This window comes from Biomphalaria glabrata, chromosome 5 (assembly GCF_947242115.1).
Source record: "Biomphalaria glabrata chromosome 5, xgBioGlab47.1, whole genome shotgun sequence".
NCBI classification, from domain to species: domain Eukaryota; kingdom Metazoa; phylum Mollusca; class Gastropoda; family Planorbidae; genus Biomphalaria; species Biomphalaria glabrata.
Genome location: NC_074715.1, coordinates 43786396 through 43808980, shown reverse-complemented (window position 1 = coordinate 43808980; position 22585 = coordinate 43786396). Strand labels below are relative to the sequence as shown.

At 36.2% G+C, this 22585-nt stretch overlaps 1 protein-coding gene across 11 annotated transcripts in view; it reads right to left on the bottom strand.

Moving 5' to 3' along the window:
* Nucleotides 1-22297, bottom strand: part of LOC106063815 (focal adhesion kinase 1) — a 55801-nt gene extending 33504 nt beyond the window's left edge. For 7 of the 11 annotated variants that reach the window (XM_013222347.2, XM_013222283.2, XM_013222329.2 and 4 more), the window contains exons 1-2: nt 22190-22297; nt 642-853 (exon numbers count right to left, since the gene is read on the bottom strand). In XM_013222347.2, the coding sequence (XP_013077801.1) occupies nt 642-737 (96 nt within the window). In that variant the 5' untranslated portion in view covers nt 738-853; nt 22190-22297. Of the gene's footprint in view, nt 1-641; nt 854-1691; nt 1713-1820; nt 2126-6646; nt 6794-10465; nt 10697-22189 lie in introns of those variants that run through there. The other 4 variants (XM_013222291.2, XM_056029399.1, XM_056029400.1 and 1 more) reach the window with 4 other exon arrangements.
* Nucleotides 22298-22585: the final 288 nt, after the last annotated feature.

The following is a 22585-nucleotide window of genomic DNA, read 5'->3' as shown; positions in this document are numbered from 1 at the left end:
AAAGTTAGGGACTTAGTAAATTTATAACACAAGAACAGAATCGTGGTAGTCTGGGGAAGAGTATGAATGCCATATTTTATCACTTCTCAACAGAGCCCAGAGATATTTAAGCATGGTCTGGAAACTGGTCAAGAGAAATAGTTTCTCAAGCCTTAAAAACATTTAATGAGCAGGAGATCATATACCAGTTCATTTCTGATAGCGGTCATTGCATTCAACCCCTTTCAGTACATTAAAAAAAATTTACTTCCTTCAAAATTCAATAATAAAATCCATGACACAAACTTATATCTGTTACTGTCACAAATACAAATGGTTACATAAATGTGTTATCATAATTGGTACAATTTCTTTTTCATTTTTTTAAAAATCATCATAAGAAGCCATTTGTAACTTCAAAATCTATACTGGTAGTGACCAAAAGATTGCTTCTCATTTTTAAGAAAAACAGACAGACACTACAAATACAATAAAATGGCTTGCTGTGGTTGTTTACTAGGAGTATTGGTGAGATATTGTAAAACGAATTTAAAAACTTTTTATCTTTTGTCATTACAAATTTGTCTGACATCCTCTCAGAGTGTTACTTAAAATTACTCCAACAGTTTATTTACACAAAGCAGGTCAGGATGACTTATTACCTTGACGTCTGTGGCATCCCCATATTTCACCATGTTGAACCCTCCATTGGGGAGATGCACTTTCAGTATTGAACGGTCTATGGGTTGCTGCATCATTATTGTGTAGTGCTGTGTTTTCTACATGAGGACAGCTGTTACCTCTGTAGTAGGAAAGGCACTGATGATGATGATAAGCTTTCTACAACTTGATCTTAACAACATTGTGGAGCATGCTGAAAATATTTTTTAAAATGTAACTTGTAGAGAGTTATTTTTATACTTGAAATAGCTGCTCTGAAACAAATCTTTAGTAGCTGGAGAAGCATGAGCTTTCTTGTGAAATACTTAAATCTTAAGCCAAAGCAAAACATGCATGAAAATGTACAGCAATGTCTTGTAAAGACTTAGGTTCTTACTGGGGGAAGTGATAAGTAGCTCATATAGCAATCTTTTTGAAGTAGTTTACTAGCTACACATACAACTTTTTTATATATATATAGCTAGAGACAGTTTCCCTGGTTGGTCAGTGTAGTAGATAAAAAGATAGAAAGCCATTAGCAAACAAAGAGATGTAGTGGCCAGAATGACGGCTACCCCTCAAGCAATTACAAATGAAGCTGACTAAAACTTTGATTTCTCATCCCTTTGAATAACTTAATTATTCATTAATGCTTTATTATATATTAATTATACAACAAATATGGTTAATAATTATATCACAAACATAGTTTAAAGCTTTACTGTATAATTACATACTTATTACTTTGCCTTAGCCCCTTTTTACTCAGTAAAAATTTTTGTTTGAATGACAAGTTTACTATATACATAAATGAAATAACTAACACATAAACCCCGTGTTTCTTGCTACACAAACATAATTTTATCCAGTAAACAGCATTATCTAATATTTCAACGGTAATGTTCAAATTGATATGCAATTAAGCTGTAAACAGCTTTGATAGTGTTTGAACCTTTAAGCTCTATCAAACTACTATTGTGTCTATGCAAGCAGTGATCTAAAATGTTACAGTTTCCTGTTGTTTACTTTAAAATTTAAACACAAATGCATACCTAGTTAAGAGGGTTATACTGTATACAGCCAAATGAATGAATATACAACTAAAATTTACCATGTGACACAGTCTACCAGTTGAAAAACATATACACACACACACAGATGCACAACACTATGGCACTAACCCTGGCATGCAGGTGCCAAGAGGGGGTCCAAGACTAGAGTAAGAAAACACTGAAATGTCAAGAGTAGTTTTATCATCAGGAGTGTGAGTAATACACTTGTCACACACTCACTCTCACTTCCCCTGTGTTTGTGTGTGAATGTTTGGGTGTAAGTAAACAAGATAGTGGGATACAAGTTCACCAAGGTAAGAAGATATAGCTATGTAAACTGTACTACAGGGATCCACAGACAGTTTGCTCTACCTCAAGCTGAAGCCCATTGTCAGTTTTTACTACTCAATTATTGTCATTTGTAAGTTTAATTATTCTGTGTAAAAAATTGTTTTTTTTTTTTTTGTTTAGTTCCTTGAGTTACACAAGACCTGTAATGCCTAAGCCTTAAAGAGGCCAAAGTATTTATTGTGTGTGTAGGCGGGCGAGCTTCCTAAGCCAGAGAGTTTGAAATTTAAATGCTAGTGAAGATAACAAGATTTGTATTTCTAAACTTGTGTGTATACATGTCCCTAAAATCATCCAGACTTAAATTTATTTGGTTTAGGAAGTTTAAGCTTAGTTGTCATACACACAAAAATGGCAGAATTAGCCATGGTTCCTTGAAAGACTCACCCGCCCACGTACACAAGAGGTTGCTTTACTTTTAGCAGGAAACGATACAAGACTAGATCTAGTTTGAGACCCACTAGAAAAAAAGAAGATTCACAAGAGCATTATAGCTAGTGAAAGGGAGGTAACAAGGTATTAACCCAACAAATAACTGTCAGAGTTATGTGCACCGAATATGTTTGCAGATGTACCGATATTACTTTACAGGCCATCGGAGTTTTTTAATTTGTACAACTATGTCAGATAAGCCTCGCGCGCACACACACGCACACAATGCGAAGACAAGGAGAAAGAGAGAGAAAGAGAGAGAGAGAGGAGTGAGACACAAGGAGTGCAGGGTGTGGTGACGTGATGAAAGCGTGCTGGATGCTCAGTCAGTGAGTAGGGCAGAGAGACCAGGTGAGCTAATCGATGTGCTCACCATGCACTCACAATTGCCCTAACCAATCACCTCCCCTAGCTTCACGTGCCAGTAGTTCCCTTTACACAGCCCATCGAATAAATCTTTATCTTTTACAAAAGTCATTCCTAATTCCACACACCCCCCTCCCGCACTACCACAAGACTCCAAGCTCTGAAATAATGTTCTGTAAACAAAGAACTTCGGTGACCCGACAAAATAGCGCAAGACAAAATAGCGCCGACTTACATATGATGTGTATAAAAGTACCAGATTATTGGTAATTTAATGTCCTGGGCATCATTTGTGTTGATGTCTCTATCTTTTTCAATTTTAATAGATCTGAAAGTATGCCATATTTGCAGAGGACGAGAGTACTTTAAATTTTATATCATTTCCCTTTTTCACCAATGTTTAAAATGCACAACTTGCTAAAAATAAGATTTTGAAATGTGGTGACCCCGTTCAAGCAGTGATGGAATTTCTACTTGACATTTCCTACAATTTAACTTTGTGAAAGTTTGTGTGTGTGTATAAATTTGACAAATATCTTTGCCTGTTTTCAAAGTACACTTTTGGAATGTAAATGAATGTTATATTTTGAAATTATTCATTTTAGCTTATTACAATTTTTGCTTACTGTTTGCATATTTATGTTTTAAGATAACTAAAGTATTTCCTGAAAAATGACTAAAAAAATAATGATAACATTAAAACAAAAAAATATTGGCTCTATTCATATTTTACGATATCTAAAGTATTTCTTTCAAAATGACTGAAATATATTTTTTCTGCGCTATTTTGTCGGCGCAATATTTTGTCATACACTTAGTAGAATCACTGAAGACATCAAGAAATCAAATGTAGTGTTTGCTAATAAAAGCCACATGAGCCCAACACACACACACATACTCCGCGTGGGCGGCAGCATCTTTATCCTAAAAGAAAACATATTAACATCACAAGTCCTCCACCAACCACCCCACCCGCAACAAAAAAAACGGAAAGAAAATCCGCCTTTGAACTGTCTTTCTGAAGTCAAAAAACAAAACTTTTCCTGTGCTGTGTTTACCAATGAAAAACTCCATACAACGATAGATCAAAAAGTTAACTTTCCCAGAAACTACTTGACAAAACGATAAAAGATACACAAAAAAAACAAAGGGAGGTGGGAGTATGAAACATGATGTATAAATCGAAAATCTCCAATATGACTAGCTGTTACTGAAAGGTTTCAACACCTTGTAAGTGTACAAGGAACAGTGGATCAGTGTCCTCAAATACAATAACTCGTTATAACACAGAAGAGAACAGACTGGTTCGATCTACTTTTTTGCGTACTGTGTGGGCGATAGTCAATTGAAAAAGTGAATCTAGATCTAGCACTTAAGAAGGAGATACCAAAGCGACGTCATAGATCTAGCACTTGTTTAGCTGTCATAAACGTGACGTCATAGATCTAGCACTTAATTAGCTGCCATTAAAGTGACGTCATAGATCTACTACTGAACTGTAAGACGACAATCCGATATGCTGGACTGCAGCTTCCAAAATAATCGAACTTAGTATCAGAACAGGCGATACGCTACAATATGCTATATAAGCAAGTTCGATATAACGCAATCTGAGCAGACTTGTTTATCATTCAAACAGGGTGGAATCGATTACAATCATCAGATCTCTAGTAATATGTGAGCATGGTAGCTAATAGCTACATCGATACGATCAAACAAGACACGATCTTAAGTTATGAACTTATTTGCTCCACTAGAGAGCTCTCAAAACACAAATCTTTTTTTTTCAATAGCCTTATCATCGATGCAACTGGTTGAAGCTCTATGTTCAATTATGTCTTTATGTTCATGAAATCATTACTCATCACGCACATACCTTAAACTTTTATGTTCATGAAATCATTACTCAACACACACATACCTTAAACTTTAATGTTCATGAAATCATTACTCAACACACACATACCTTAAACTTTAATGTTCATGAAATCATTACTCAACACGCGCATACCTTAAACTTTAATGTTCATGAAATCATTACTCAACACGCCCATACCTTAAACTTTAATGTTCATGAAATCATTACTCAACACTCACATACCTTAAACTTTAATGTTCATGAAATCATTACTCAACACGCGCATACCTTAAACTTTAATGTTCATGAAATCATTACTCAACACGCGCATACCTTAAACTTTAATGTTCATGAAATCATTACTCAACACACAAATACCTTAAACTTTAATGTTCATGAAATCATTACTCAACACACAAATACCTTAAACTTTAATGTTCATGAAATCATTACTCAACACGCCCATACCTTAAACTTTAATGTTCATGAAATCATTACTCAACACTCACATACCTTAAACTTTAATGTTCATGAAATCATTACTCAACACGCGCATACATTAAACTTTAATGTTCATGAAATCATTACTCAACACACAAATACCTTAAACTTTAATGTTCATGAAATCATTACTCAACACACAAATACCTTAAACTTTAATGTTCATGAAATCATTACTCAACACGCACATACCTTAAACTTTAATGTTCATGAAATCATTACTCAACACGCACATACCTTAAACTTGTATGTTCATGAAATCATTACTCATCACGCACATACCTTAAACTTGTATGTTCATGAAATCATTACTCAACACGCACATACCTTAAACTTTTATGTTCATGAAGTCATTACTCAACACGCACAGACCTTAAACTTTAATGTTCATGAAATCATTACTAGCGCATACCTTAAACTTTCATGTTCATGAAATCATTACTCAACACACAAATACCTTAAACTTTAACGTTCATGAAATCATTACTCAACACGCACATACCTTAAACTTTAATGTTCATGAAATCATTACTCAACACGCACATACCTTAAACTTTTATGTTCATGAAATCATTACTCATACACACACATACCTTAAACTTGTATGTTCATGAAATCATTACTCAACACGCACATACCTTCAACTTTAACGTTCATGAAATCATTACTCAACACGCCCATACCTTAAACTTTTATGTTCATGAAATCATTACTCATACACACACATACCTTAAGCTTGTATGTTCATGAAATCATTACTCAACACGCACATACCTTAAACTTGTATGTTCATGAAATCATTACTCAACATGCACATACCTTCAACTTTAACGTTCATGAAATCATTACTCAACACACACATACCTTAAACTTTAATGTTCATGAAATCATTACTCAACACGCACATACCTTAAACTTTAATGTTCATGAAATCATTACTCAACACGCACATACCTTAAACTTTTATGTTCATGAAATCATTACTCATACACACACATACCTTAAGCTTGTATGTTCATGAAATCATTACTCAACACGCACATACCTTAAACTTGTATGTTCATGAAATCATTACTCAACATGCACATACCTTCAACTTTAACGTTCATGAAATCATTACTCAACACACACATACCTTAAACTTTAATGTTCATGAAATCATTACTCAACACGCACATACCTTAAACTTTAATGTTCATGAAATCATTACTCATCACGCACATACCTTAAACTTTAATGTTCATGAAATCATTACTCAACACACACATACCTTAAACTTGTATGTTCATGAAATCATTACTCAACAAACACATACCTTAAACTTGTATGTTTATGAAATCATTACTCAACAAACACATACCTTAAACTTTTATGTTCATGAAATCATTACTCAACACACACATACCTTAAACTTTAATGTTCATGAAATCATTACTCAACACGCACATACCTTCAACTTAATGATGAATTGTGTCATGTAATCATTACCCAACACACGCATGGACTATCTTTGTATTCAGTGTGTGGTCACAAGTCAATGTACGTGTACTTGTGTGACAGGCCAGCACTTCAAGTCAAAACAAAAGTGTAGACAGCGACCCGACACAAAGATGTGCTGACACCGCCCAACATTGAATGAGGGGGCGGGCACGTAATGAGCATGGATAGTGTGAACCAGAGATTCTGACAAAGATTTGAAATTTAAAAAAAAATAAAATATGTTGACATAATGAAAAGGGTGAGTGTGAAATTCCGGTTGGCTGCACGCCTGGTGATGACACCACTAATCTTGACTTTATACGTGTAGTTTCATAAGACAGTCAGTAATGACAATCATGAGGGGTTCTTAATGTGTTGTTTTTTTTAAATAGGTTATTACTAAGAGCGATATTGTCTAGATGACTATGAACCGATTACGGTGATAAGTTGTTATCAAACGAAACAGTTTATTTAAGGAAAACTTCTACTTTATTTAAAAAAAAAAAATATTGACTATAGAAAAAAATTCGGAACTATAAATGGTATTTATTGACTATAAAAAAATGTAGAACTATAAATGGTATTTATTCACTAGGATTAGACGTGCGCCACCGGATGTTATGGCAGCCTGGATGTTCCCAAGTTTCATTTCTGCATTGTCTTTATTATTACACTCAATTACATCTTTTGTCTTCGAGCTGTTCAACGTCACTCAGTAGATGGACAATTATGTACCCAGTGGAAATCAATTCACTATCTAGTCTAGTATCATGCTCGAGTGCTGGATCATGGCTGAAGGAAGCTTAATGAACTCTTTTATTCGAGTGACACAAAAGTGTTGCAAGGGGTTCACAACAGAGACAGAAATATTCAAGTCTCGACGTTCGTTCATTTTCCCTTGATTTTTAAAATAAAATCTTTGTTTTTAATGACATAATGTATATTTAAAAAAAAAAAATTTGTGTGTGTGTTTAGATTCATTGTCATCTTCCCACCCAATGTTGTTTCTAATACACGTATTAGTGTTTTCGCGAGGTTGTCTCTTTCAGTAATGACTACACAATTGATTCTAAGAGATCAATGAGGAACATTTCAAAATGAATGGACAGGATTAAAAGAATGCAAAATAGAAAAGTGAGCGATGGGCCAAAACGGGGGTGGGGGGGGGGGTAGGGTGAGAGAGAGAGAGCGGGGGGGGGGGAGAGATATGTAATGAGAGAACAAAAGATAAAAAAGAAAAGATAGAAAACAAGAAGACCTGCTATTGGAGCAAAGAAAACGAAGAGATAAAGAGAAGGGTGTTCGGTGGTAGGACGAACGTTAAAAAAAAAAAGACCAGCCATCAATTGTTATCCCAGCACTCCCGCCAGGTAGAGCAAACTACACAGGGGGGGCAAGATACAAACTACTTGCAAGTTCATTACATACACACACATATACATGAGTTATCTAATTGGTATTTGTATGAGTGCCCTTGACCCAGATAACATTGCATCACTGAATGATGCTTAAATGAAAAAGCAGACAGTCTGATAGAAATGTCTCAATGAGGCAGAGGCGAATCCAAAACTAGGAGCATCTAACCTTTTGATTCTTTGCACAACTACCTTGGGGGAGAGACCATAGAGAAGAAGCTAGCGTAGAGGAAGAACCTATAACGATCACGCTTCACTTTAACATTTGACCATGTGGCAAGTTACTCTAACAGCTACACAGAAAAAAACGGAGGCAGATAGCTTTCAAAAACGACAGATGGAGAACTTTTACTAAAACCTTGAAATATACAGCTATCGCCTAGGACTGAATACATACAATTACACTAAGACAGGATACATACAGCTACACTAAGACCCAAAGGAAAGCAATCGCCTAGGACAGGATACATACAACTACACTAAGACAGGATACATACAGCTACACTAAGACCCAAAGGAAAGCAATCGCCTAGGACAGGATACATACAGCTACACTAAGACCCAAAGGAAAGCTATCGCCTAGGACAGGATACATACAGCTACACTAAGACCCAAAGGAAAGCAATCGCCTAGGACAGGATACATACAACTACACTAAGACCCAAAGGAAAGCTATCGCCTAGGACAGGATACATACAGCTACACTAAGACCCAAAGGAAAGCAATCGCCTAGGACAGGATACATACAACTACACTAAGACAGGATGCATACAGCTACACTAAGACCCAAAGGAAAGCAATCGCCTAGGACAGGATACATACAACTACACTAAGACCCAAAGGAAAGCTATCGCCTAGGGCAGGATACATACAACTACACTAAGACCCAAAGGAAAGCAATCGCCTAGGACAGGATACATACAACTACACTAAGACCCAAAGGAAAGCAATCGCCTAGGACAGGATACATACAACTACACTAAGACCCAAAGGAAAGCAATCGCCTAGGACAGGATACATACAACTACACTAAGACCCAAAGGAAAGCAATCGCCTAGGACAGGATACATACAACTACACTAAGACCCAAAGGAAAGCTATCGCCTAGGGCAGGATACATACAACTACACTAAGACCCAAAGGAAAGCAATCGCCTAGGGCAGGATACATACAACTACACTAAGACCCAAAGGAAAGCAATCGCCTAGGGCAGGATACATACAACTACACTAAGACCCAAAGGAAAGCAATCGCCTAGGACAGGATACATACAACTACACTAAGACCCAAAGGAAAGCAATCGCCTAGGGCAGGATACATACAACTACACTAAGACCCAAAGGAAAGCAATCGCCTAGGACAGGATACATACAACTACACTAAGACCCAAAGGAAAGCAATCGCCTAGGACAGGATACATACAACTACACTAAGACCCAAAGGAAAGCAATCGCCTAGGACAGGATACATACAACTACACTAAGACCCAAAGGAAAGCAATCGCCTAGGACAGGATACATACAACTACACTAAGACCCAAAGGAAAGCAATCGCCTAGGACATGATACATACAACTACACTAAGACCCAAAGGAAAGCAATCGCATATGACAGGATACATACAACTACACTAAGACCCAAAGGAAAGCTGTCGCCTAGGACAGGATACATACAACTACACTAAGACCCAAAGGAAAGCTGTCGCCTAGGACAGGATACATACAACTACACTAAGACCCAAAGGAAAGCAATCGCATATGACAGTATACATACAACTACACTAAGACCCAAAGGAAAGCTGTCGCCTAGGACAGGATACATACAACTACACTAAGACCCAAAAGGAAAGCTATAGCAGAGGAAAGGAGCTTACAAGGAAATGAGAACTTAAATCGATTCCGACCAGGAAACGGCTTTGTGTAATATATGCCATTACAGTTGGAACGTGATTCTACTGCTCACTTCTGTAATACTTGGATTCGAAGACATCAAAGTCAATTTATGACACTGAGTGCCTGAGCACCTAATTAACACAAGGAAATATTTGGATCACGTTCAGGAACACTATTGAACATATGAAGGCCTTCTATGATACTAAATAACTGATGGTTAAATATATGAAGGCCATCTATGATACTATATAACTGGTGGTTAACACGGACTCCCGTTTTTTTATTCTAATCGTTTTATAAGTACCAGTACTTAAGATATATGTGAAAACAATATCGACTTTTTTTTCATTATGGGACCGCTATATAGCCTATTAATTACTAATGGAACAAATGAAATTTGAATAGATCTAATAATTATGAATTACAATTCATATTTATTTCAACAGATTGTTCAGGCGTTTCAAAAATAACTCTTTAGACCTACCGTACTTTTCAGAAAGTTTCAATCACAAAAGAAAAAGTTTTACATTTTTAGTGGCGTAGTATTTTTTTTTTTAGTTAAATGTGGCCTACATCCGTCTTGAGGACACTATATTGTGTCAAATGCTAAGTGGCTAGGAAATTGGACGCGAGAACACACATCACCAAAAGCCATGCAACCCGTAGCTCAACACGGAAATGTCTGCACGACAGTTCAAAACGTTTCTGCTCAGGACGCCAAAGAAGCTAGATCTGGCTACTGAAGATAAGACAGAAGTGTTAACAAACCTGATTGCAGTGTCACTTAGACGTATGACAACACCTGACCCCCCCCCAAGTGACATTTAACCTCTGCGTATTTAAACCGTTTCCCTTGTTGATCATCTCCCGCGACTTAGGTTTCATTCTTCAAGGACTATCCTCTGACCAACTAGGCGTGAAGTACGAAACTTACGTAGTAAACTACACTTTGACTTTTCACACATTGACAGATCACAAACACTTTTAAAAAAAAAGGGTAAGCAAAGAACAAAAAGAATGCGCCGGAAAGTGTCTACATCAATACGTGTATGAAGTTTTTTTTTAAGAATCCGACATAAGATTAAGTGCCAAAATACAAAAGAAAACAAAATACTACCAAGAGCCTAGTACGGAAACACAAGTTAGAAACATCTAATCATTATCTATTAGAACGTAAGGATGTGTCCTACTGGAAATTTGTGAATCTATTATCAAAGACCAATATTATTTCTTGACTTCACTTAGATGAAGTGTGAGCCAGCTTCAAGACTGCCGGTTATCTGTGATCCAAATAGTGAATTATTTCAATCATTATCACATTGATCAAGTGTGGCCTGCGCAAAGGAATAAAAAACAACAACATTTCAACATCATTTCAAAAAGTTAAGAAGGCGGCTTGGCTCCATATATCCAGCATGTTAGCGCGCTAGTGTTAAAGAGCTGTAACCAAAGACTTTGTTAGAGTAATTTTTAAAAAGTGGATTTGAACAGGGGCTCTAGATCAGGGAACTAATAGTACGTTCAATATCGATAGTGAATATGAGGCAAAAACTGTTAGATTACTTTGTTATTATTTAGAGACTAGACCTAAACTCAATCATGTACACCAAAGATTGTGGTGAGATTGGGGGAGTGTGGATTTTGCGGGATTACCTAGATGTAGTCAAGAAATATTAAACATATGTTAATCTTGATTACCTCAAAGGCTAGGATACCATCTTTAAAATCTTAACATTTTCAGTTCCAGAACCCCCCTCCCCCCTACACAACAAAAACCTTACCAGGCAGGAAAAAAAAGTGAGGGGGGGGGGTAGTGAGAGGAACACACAGACCTGGAGACTTTCCAAATAAAATAAGGGAATGAATAACCGGGCTTCTTCCCCTTTTCACTAGAAAGCAGACAACTAGAAAGAAAAGGTAAAACGCTCTGGGGCATGATATAAAAAAAAAGTGAACTTTTTGTAATGAGCCAAAGTGAATGCATGTTGATCATCTCCCGCGACTTAGGTTTCATTCTTCAAGGACTATCCTCTGACCAACTAGGCGTGAAGTACGAAACTTACGTAGTAAACTACACTTTGACTTTTCACACATTGACAGATCACAAACACTTTTAAAAAAAAAGGGTAAGCAAAGAACAAAAAGAATGCGCCGGAAAGTGTCTACATCAATACGTGTATGAAGTTTTTTTTTTAAGAATCCGACATAAGATTAAGTGCCAAAATACAAAAGAAAACGGAAACACAAGTTAGAAACATCTAATCATTATCTATTAGAACGTAAGGATGTGTCCTACTGGAACTGTGAGTCGCCCCAATGATTGCAGGGTTCGAAAATCTCCGGCCATACTCCAAAGCTATAAACAGATGTCAATTACTGCCAATGACAGTATCGCGTGCAAGAGCATGGCTCCGTTTCTCTCTTTCTCCTCTTTTCATCTGGCATATCGACTAAAACACAAATCCATTCTCTCACACAGTCAGCGAGACAGACGTCAAATAGTAAGGGAGAGAAGAAAAAAAAAAGGGGGAGGGGCGATAATGGGAAAAACTGCTTTTGTTGGGGGTGAGGGGGTGAAGAACAAGAAAGATGAGAAAATACAATGTCAAGGACATTAAGGTTTTTGTTATAGATAGCAACTCACAGGCGCGTGTTACACGACAGACCAGAGAACACTCTGTGCTGCTTCATTATGTATAGATCCGTTAGATCACACCAACAGACGTTCCCAAAGGAACTCAGCAGAATAGCATACAGGGGGCGAGAGAGAGAGAGAGAGAGATCGAACTCCATGGAAAGAGGGCTTTTAATGTTATTTTTTAATAAGGAAGAAACATAGTATTCAAACTTCTAACACTAATCCATCAAAATTGATTCCTTTCAAACAGTTCGTACGCAATTTTCTTTTTACTATGCTAGTCTTCTGATACTGGTACTACTAACATTGGACTAAGTGTCTGATACACCTTCTTGATGCTGTTTTAATACATTGATGTCAATCTTTCCCAAATTCGAAACATATCAATTAGATGATTGCTGATAAGTCAACGAAGAACACCACAGCACACATGGAACTCAAACATGTGTGCGTATCCTGTAGCTACAAAATGAGCCAGTCTTCCGTTCTCTCTATAACATCCATGGCACACGTGAATGTGACGACCTGTGACATATGACTCACACATCATTCATTCCTCTAGATCATCTTTGCTCATGTTTAAACGAAGACAAACCATTACAATACATTATGACCAGGGACATGGACCAACTGCTTCACAATGAACTATTTTCAATGACTTTCATCTGGTACCATTACTAAAACAATAAAGCAAAGAATCAAAGACTACTGTATTGACTGTAACCGCTACTCTTCATAAAATTAATAAAAGACGGACAATGTTAGGAGTCAGTTCAACACAAGAAACCAGTCGAACTGTTCTTTAAACAAAATAATCATCTAATATCCAGGGTTTTGGAAATGTTGCTGTCACTGACATGCATTAAAGAAGTACTATGAGCTTGTAATGTCGCTTAGACTAAATGCAATGTGGATGTTTTGTAGAATTCGAGGAAAAACGTAGCCTCTTTCTACCAGATATTACATGAACTTTAGTATGGTGTGTTGAATTGTTACTAGTTGTGTCAATTATTTGTCTTAGTCTTTAATTTCAGTACATCGAAGGAATACCGAAGTAGAATCATCGCCCACACTTGTTCAACTTACTCAAAGCTGGTGATCGATCCCCCATGTCAAACTTATCCTTATGTTAACGAGACTTCATGACACAGCTCCATCTGAATAGGCGATCTTTTAGACCAGTAAAGGCCAGCACACATACGGCACAAACGTATTCTGCACTTTCTCACAGACACGCAAGTTTTACGAGTGAGCTCACCAATAGCATTTCGTCTTCCCCCAAGTAGATCTATACGCCCTCATTGTTACCCCCCCCTTTTCCAACAGCTTAGCAGTCAATGAATAGCTTTCTTTTCATAACCCAAGGCGGCCGAATTCACGCATGCTTGCTCTACTGCGTGAAGGTCACACTCAATATAATCAGATCTTTGTACAGTTGGACAAGTCAATGGGATTACGTACTCCAAGAGTTGTAGTAGATATATTGTTCAAGGATGTCTAGATCCAGATATAAGGAGGACGTTTTGTTTTTTTTTTAAAGGGTCACAACATTTTTTAAAGGAAATTTATCAGCTTTAAAGTGCTGACAACCTAGGTAAAAATCTACTGTGGCCGTTGATACTTAGAAAAGATTGGTAACCACTGCATAGCCCTTCCTGAACGTGCACGTGGTCCACAAGCGACTCACTCCGCCACAAGTTGAGTAACTCTTAGAACTAAGCAGACACAATGCTCAATAAGGCGTTTTTAGACTTTTAGTTCCCACAGAAAAATATATGAACACCAAATCCAAGATATACCGGGGTGGGGAACATCTAATCATCATGAATGAAACAAAATTTCACCGAAGAAAACTATCCCATAAATACCAATTATATATCAAAATTGAAAAATATAGGAGCGTTGAAATGGTGTGTATAGGAATGTGTATATATATGGCAATAAATAAATTTGTTTAAAAAATGGAAAATAGCAGGACTGTAAAATTTACCTTTCGAACAGAACTGTGATAATATTATTTATAATATAACTAATAATATCACTGACAAGAATAAAGTGCAAATTAAGTATCCATTAAGACTGTTAGCCGTCATAGACTTGACTTGCAATTAAAATTTCATGGAGTTACATAAAGATCTATGTAGATGAAAGTGTGAACTCACAATGCCTATACAACGCGTTCGGAATCTGATTAATGAGGTCACGAGTTCAAAGTTCAAACTATTCTCGACCCCCCCCCCCCCCCCAAAAAAAAAACCAAGTTGAAACTCTAGTGAGCAGGTAAAAGAGATGTCGACGTCGACGTGCGCCCAGGATTCAGGTGGGGTGCTGATAAGACCAGGCTCTCGTTCAGATAGAGATCTAGCGGCGCCGCCCAACAGAGACCGGCCCCCAGCTAGGCGGAGAGCGGCGATCTGGTCTTGATGTGTATCTGGTAGATAAGGGACTCGGGATGAACATCAACAGAGCGGCACGAACAGAGACGACCCAAGACTATGCCAGAAGAACGCTCATAGCTCAATACCAGAAAGTCGGAAGAGTTTTCGTGTGGTTTTTACCCCCCCCCCGGCCAAACCACCGAAAATAAAAATAATATTAATTTTATTAAAAAAAAAAGTATTTAGTTAAATTCCCCATATATTTCGAAAGTCTTATATCTAAACATGGCTTAGCGAATAAAAGCAAGGAACAATATAACTCTCGAACAAAATTGGACGTTGACAGAATTACAGAATACTTATTCTAAAATAAAAAAAAAGTTAAAAAAAAACAACATTACAAAGAGAGTTTGTGTTATCACAAAAACTAAGAGGCGGCCCCCATCGAAGTCACCAATGGACCAAGAATATTTAAGCCATAGTCTTGTTTTGATCGTTTAAATTAATAAAATTGTTAAAAATCATCAGCTTTTACGATTACCTGTAATTAGTTGACAGTGAAATATGTTATCCTAGATAAGGCAGTTCTGTGTCTTAAATGTGTACTGGGATTAGTGAGCAACTTAAGATTTTGATCCATCGTATCGTTTCTTCGGGTGCTGGTCATGTCGACTTTTGAGGACAATAAAGAGAATATCAAAGAAAAACGACATGTCAACATAAAAGAGACAAGTCTCAAACTAACTTGTAATTCTTAGGTTAGATTGAAACAAAGGCATGAAAGGATCTGGTCAGCAAATCTTTTTAGTACTCAACAGAGGTTGATACTCAATGTCGTAAAATAAACAAGATTAGTTTGTAAACTTGTAATAGATCTAGGCCAACAACAATAACGCAGAGCGATTTATGTTTTTACCAATTATTTCCGTTAAACACAATTTCATGCTTTTAGCTTTCTCGATACGCTATGATTCTATCACTTATCTGAACAATTTGGGAATTTTTATTTTTTTTTTTTTTGGGGGGGGGGGGGGGGGGAGAAGGAAGAGAGAAATGTGTATGTGGGTGGGTTTTTACTGCAAACGGTTTTTAAGAGGATTTTTTTAATTTAAAAAAAAAAAAAGGGGGGGGGGACGACCCGAATAAGAACTCACGTGTTGTGTATTGTTTGTTTCAATTTAAAGCGGCGACCATATAAAGGGGATTAATTCAGCTTATACCACCACTTCACTCAAGTACAATATCTTTCTCTTGTTGAGACACCGAACAAAATAATTAATTTCCAATAGTTGACTAACTAATTGGTCAATTTTTTATTGATTGATTTTTGTGTTGTCAGGTAAAAGAAATAATGGGGCAACATTTCAGCTTGATCCAGATTGTGCGTCGGAGAAATAACGTGTACAAACATTTTACCAAACTTACCAGACAGAGTGAGTTTATATAAGCTTTGTAATAACAACATAATTCTAAAGTTGTGGCCGACCCTTCAGAAACAAAGATTATTACGTCCCAGATCTAGATCAAACATGTTGCAGGATTGCTAGTGACGGAAGGGCACGAACTGAAAACTACCGTCGCGATAGTCTGAAGCGCATACTTCACGTCCAGGTAGCCATTTTATACACTCAATAAAAGAGTTTTAATTTTCTATTGAATGTTCCGAAAAAGATTTTTTGTTCATCCATCATCACACAAGGAGGTCTATTTGCGTAGCTTCCGAAAGCGTGAGGTAGATAAAATAAAAATTAAAAAATTCATATTTTAATTAGACCTCTAGTTGTTGTTTTTTTCCTAATAATTACATGTTGTTGTTTTGTTTTTATTCTAATAATTACGTTTCACTATATCTGTATGCTGTGAGCACTTGTTGCGCTTGTTTATATATTCTTCATTGCATTGACTAGTTAATGTTCCAGCTATAATCTCATCGACTATTTCCAGCATCTTTTGTTCTTGAAACTGAGTCACATTCAAGCGGGACTAGCTCTGGATAAAGTGCGTACATTCAGGTACATTGTACCATTCCCATTAGCGCGACATTAGACATTCTATGGACTGCTTGGAATTATGGCCTCATTCAGTCAAGAAGCAACTATGGGTCATCTCATGGAAATGAGTTGAATGCCTGGCATTAGCTGTGGTCGGAACGATGTCTCCCACACAGTATTTCCCCCTTTCCACGCAGCTGATGTGTCCAAAGGAACGGCAAGTGTCGTTACAGTTTAGGGTCAGCAACGTCGCAGGCTCTACTAGGGTGTAGCACTGAGTTCTGCAAACTGCCTAACGGTTGCCGGCTTGGAATTAGGCTGTTAACAAATACATTATATCAAAGCTTGCTCATCTAACACCATACACGTCAAGCAATACTACCACAAAGCAGCGGCTAGCGTGACAACGTAAATCTTATATTCAAAGATCTAGGAATTCTAGATCTTCTTCTTCATTCTAGATCTATATCCATGAATAAGTCCACCTTTGAAACTCAGCACAGCTAATACATTCTGTGCATAAGTCAGATATAGACACTGACTATTTCGATCTCGGACCATAATACTTAAAACTGAAAAGTCATTATTTCAGTAACACTATTAAGTATTAGGTTACGGTTATGCTGTAGGCTAAATTTGTCACTTTCATTGTGCGATAGCCTCATAATATAACTAGAGTATTAATATATTACACTTGCACGGCACCAAAGCCAACTGCTGTGTACTATCAATAAGCCGAATCGCTCCCCACTGTATTGTAGGTAAAACAATAAAGTCCAGCCGTTATATTTAACATCGGATGAGCCAGCATTATTCATCACTTAACTCCCCAAGGTATGCATAAACAAAGGCGATCATCTGTTTCTAGCTCAGAGGGCCTTTATATCAACATGACTCAATAAACATCTCTAAATACCAAGCACCATGAGGGATTCAACCCATGAGAAAAGCAGACAGAAACTTTCCACGCATTGGATCCTTAAAACAAGTATTATCTTAATATATATAAAAGAGAGCGAGAGAGATCATATATCTTCCATTAAGCTACTCTTACCCCCGAAATGGCAAAAATACCAGGATTTGAAAGTGCCTAAAATTATTTCTAAAGGTGTCACGATCCAAGAATTGAAAGAGAGAAAAGGAAAACTGAGACAAGGAGAGGTGACCTTTTAATTCATCAGCAGAGCTCTACAGTGCCTTGAGCACACTTCTACAATCCTGGATCCAGACCTCCTTCCTTAATAATTAAGGTGCTAAGAGCACAGACCTACACCAAGGACAATCCAGATTATCAAATTGCACCTAAATGTGGGTGGGGAAAAGCATTATTGGTCATCTTTTACTGGTAGTAAGTTTCGTATGAAAATGATTTATTCTTTCACAGTCAGTCGTTAAACCATTATGCACAGGGATTTTGGTATCCCACAATTTTTGTAGTTAAAATAATTCAGATCTCTAATTCTAGAGAAATACCCAAGTTATCTATTCAATAACACCACCAAAATGATGAGCTAAGAGTCATATAGTTTGGTATGAAAGGTAGACTAGGATTAACTGGATTTAAAAGAAAAAAATGAATGGATAATATAAAAGCGTATTTCCAAGAAATTCAAGGATACACAGCAAAATAATTTACCAAATTCAATAGATTTTGTTGGATGGTATATACACTTTGCTGTGTTTCTAGTTCTCACAAGGCAGGCAGTCAGAGTTTTAGTTTTCGGTTAACTACCTGCACAAAGAATGACAAACCAAAGCCTTTTTTGGCCAAAAAAAATGTTAACCTAGGACTTACAATTATATGATGTATAACATGTCAATAAATCAACCTTTGGTCAAAGGCTGTAAAACTACTTTAAAACTAGATATTCATCATAATTTTCCAGAGGTATCAAAATTTTCACAGTAATTTATTACTCACATAAACACACAAACATATATGGAACTTCATGCATGAAAGTATATTATTGAGACAGCAATTTGTGAGAAAAATGACCAATTCACCAAAAACATTAATTGAATATTTTCATTGCGCATGAGTTTGTGTTCTTCAACCAGAAGATATCATTGATAACATTCAATAATAGAAAAAAACAGAGTGAAAGCTGACTTAAGGACATTGAGATCTGGTAAATATTGACTAATCTTATCTTGATTAGATCTAAACAATACTTATATATATGGCAGTGGCACTCCTTAATAGATTATTTCAACATCTAAACTAAGACAATGGGTTCATTGGTAATATTATTAGATATCTAAGCTGCCATGCAATTTAGAGTTACCTGATGTTCGGTAAATGAGGACATGTGCTCCTTATTGTGGTCATTGTCATGCACAGGGTTATTGTTTTTTGTTTACATTTTATTTGTGCATAAATTGAAAAAAAGCATGGACTAAGAGGAAGCTCCTAAATATGATGCTAGGGTTTGTTGCATTGAATTTTGTTATGCAAACCTCACTCCCTAGTTCATAGTATTTCTTCTTAGGGAGGAGACGCTTTTTTGTTGGTGTTTGGTTTTGTGTTGTAATTTACTGTGTATGTAAACAGATGTACTAAATCAGGTTTGATTTGTTGGTCAGCGCATCATCACTAAAGTTTCAGTTCTATTAGTATGTTACAAGGTTTGGCTAGTGTAGAGCTTTGTTCCACTCATGTAGTGTGTTGTACTATAGCTAGATGTTCATGGACTATGTGGCCATATGTACTTTAGAGTGTGTGAGAGGTGTGTTCTTTTTCTCAGATCTAAATCAACTACACTACACTTTAGAATCTAATCTAAGTCTAGATAATCCTAGACTGTAAAGATCTTGAATTTTCAAATAAATCTAAATCTAGATATATATCTACTATCTAGATTAGTTCTTCTCTAGAGTCTAACTGCTCTACACTCTATCTATAAAACAAAAAAGCTTATAATTTATATACATGTATCATATATATATATATATGCATGTTTATTGTATTTTCTATACAAATGTTCATCCCTGGAGTAGTATATCTTTCTTTTTGAGTTTTGATCTATCTATAAAAACTATATATATATATATATAAAATAGTATATAATTCTATAGACTTAGTGTTATCTTATCTAATATGATACAGACGTTACTTCAAAAAAGAAGATGATTACGTCATAAGCGTCATGCATTTAAACCAATGACCTAAACTCCGCCAAGTCACTGGTTTGTACTAGCATATATGGAACGAGGAATGTGCCTTTATCTTTGTGTCTTTCTGAGTATTTTATTATATTTTGTTTTTGTATTTGATTATGGTTCAGTGTTTTATGTATAATTGTACTTTACTTTATAAGTCTTCTATCCTGAAGGCTTTCTAAATTTAGTAATTTTACTAAAGGTGTTACTCTATTCAAATGTGAATATTCGTTTGTTATGAATCTCAATGATCTATTTTGTGTCTGTTCCAGTTTCATAATGTTTTCTTGAGTTGAGGGGCCCCAAACAGAGGATGCATAGTCTATTATTGGCCTAACCAATGTTAAATAACATTTTAGTTTTATGTTCTTATTTGATTTATAGAAATTTCTTCTAGACTAGTGACTAATCTCACACAGCTCTCAGTGGGCTACCACAGATATGGTCAAGAGATTATACATTGCACGTGGTAGGGATGTAACAAAGGCTCGCTAATCAGTCCAACCCCCCACCGATCCATTCCCTAACGGGGGCCATACGCGATGTGATATACCCTCGCACGGGTTCGGTGGGACATTATAGCCATAAGAAGGGGAACCCGTGCTTGGCTCAAGGTGGCCGTGTCCTGCGACACACCAGGTGTGAATACATGATCACTTCGGATAAAGTGGGACTTCGGATAGAGGGATTGGTGAAGATCTGATGCCTCATCCTGGCCATGGATAAAAGCCTTTACTTGGTCAAGAGGTCCATAATAGGGAATGGGACGTTCTCGGACCTTAAGGACATCTGAATCAGTGACTAATCTCAAGTCTGAGACTGGTGGTCAAAGTCAAATCTAGCTAGATTATAATAGATTTTAAATAGATCTAGAATCTAGATCTTTAATTTAAAAGTAATTGGTTAACGTGCCTGACTAGATCATGTAGTAGATGCATGAAGCATAGTAGGATGTAATGTAATTGTCATATAATCATCTTCTTTTTTGAAGTAATGTCTGCGTATTAGATCTATATTTATAACTTATAAGATAAGCTAGATCTAGAATCATAGAGTTATAATAGTAGTACTTGACTCTATATATTTAGAGCTAGAATGTAACTATTCTATATCTAGATCTGATTATTGAGTTAATCTAGATCTAAATCTAGATAGATCTATAGTTATAGTAGATCTTCTGAATCTAGCTAGATTCTAGACGTAGTCTATGACTCTATATAGATCTATACTATTCTATAGACGTCTAGATTCTATTCACACAATTCACAGTCTACACTCTGACTCTACACTCACTGTCTTTAAATCTAGATCTACTAGTGGCTAGTTACTAGTGTAATACAACTAGTAAGTACTAGACTAGAGACACTATAGAGTCTAGAATTCTAGATCTTGACTTGTCTAGTCACTACGTAACTTTAACTGTCTTCTAAGTGAGTCTTACTACTTAGTTAGACTTACTTAGACTTCTAAAGTCAGTCTTAGACTCTTAAGACTTAGTCTTATTTGACGCTATTAAAAAAAAGTTTACTCTTACTTAAGTCTAAGTGTCTATCTACAATACACAGTCGTCACAGTAGTACTAGATCTAGATCTAGATTCTAGTACTAGTAACACTAACACACTCACCTCACTTTACACTTTTACACTATTTACACTGACACTACAGTTACAGACTTTACAGAGCTACAGTAGACAGTTACTAGATCTAGACTCTAGATCTACAGTACTAAATCTACAGTACTACACTACTACAGTCTTGACTTGATTAGACTTAGAGTCTACAATAGTACATGTATACTACACTTAAATTAATACTTAGACTTAACACTACGACTACGTACGTCTACAACTGTCTACAGTACAGTAACAGTTACGAGTTACGGTAGCAGTACAGTAGTTGAGTCTGAGTACAGTAAATTTATTTAAAATTTGATCAACTCTTGATGTAGTGGAACAAACAAAAAATTATCTGGCCTCTAGTCTAGACCTATTATAGAGCTAAATAATTACACTATTGTAACGATCCAGATTCTAGCACTTACCTGACTAAATAAAATAAAGCACTAACACCTTTACTTAATACACAGAGATGTAGTCTAGATCTATCCTAAGTTCCTGGATCCGGAGTAGCGCTACCTGGCGGAAGCCGACTTTAAATTAAATAAAAAATAAAATAATAATATAATAATGTTTCACAATACTTTTGAGCTAGATCTAGATATTATTTTGACAAAAACAAAACCTAAGTCTATATTTCGATTTTTATAATATAAAGACTAATGAAGAATGATACCTAGATCAATATGGTAATACTTTTAATGTTTGTATTCAGATCTAAAAAAAAAAAAATATTATTTTAAAAAGTTGTAGATCTAGATCTCTGTGGCATTATCAGTCAATAAGAATCTTTTTTCGATTTCCACCTTTCTAATAGATCT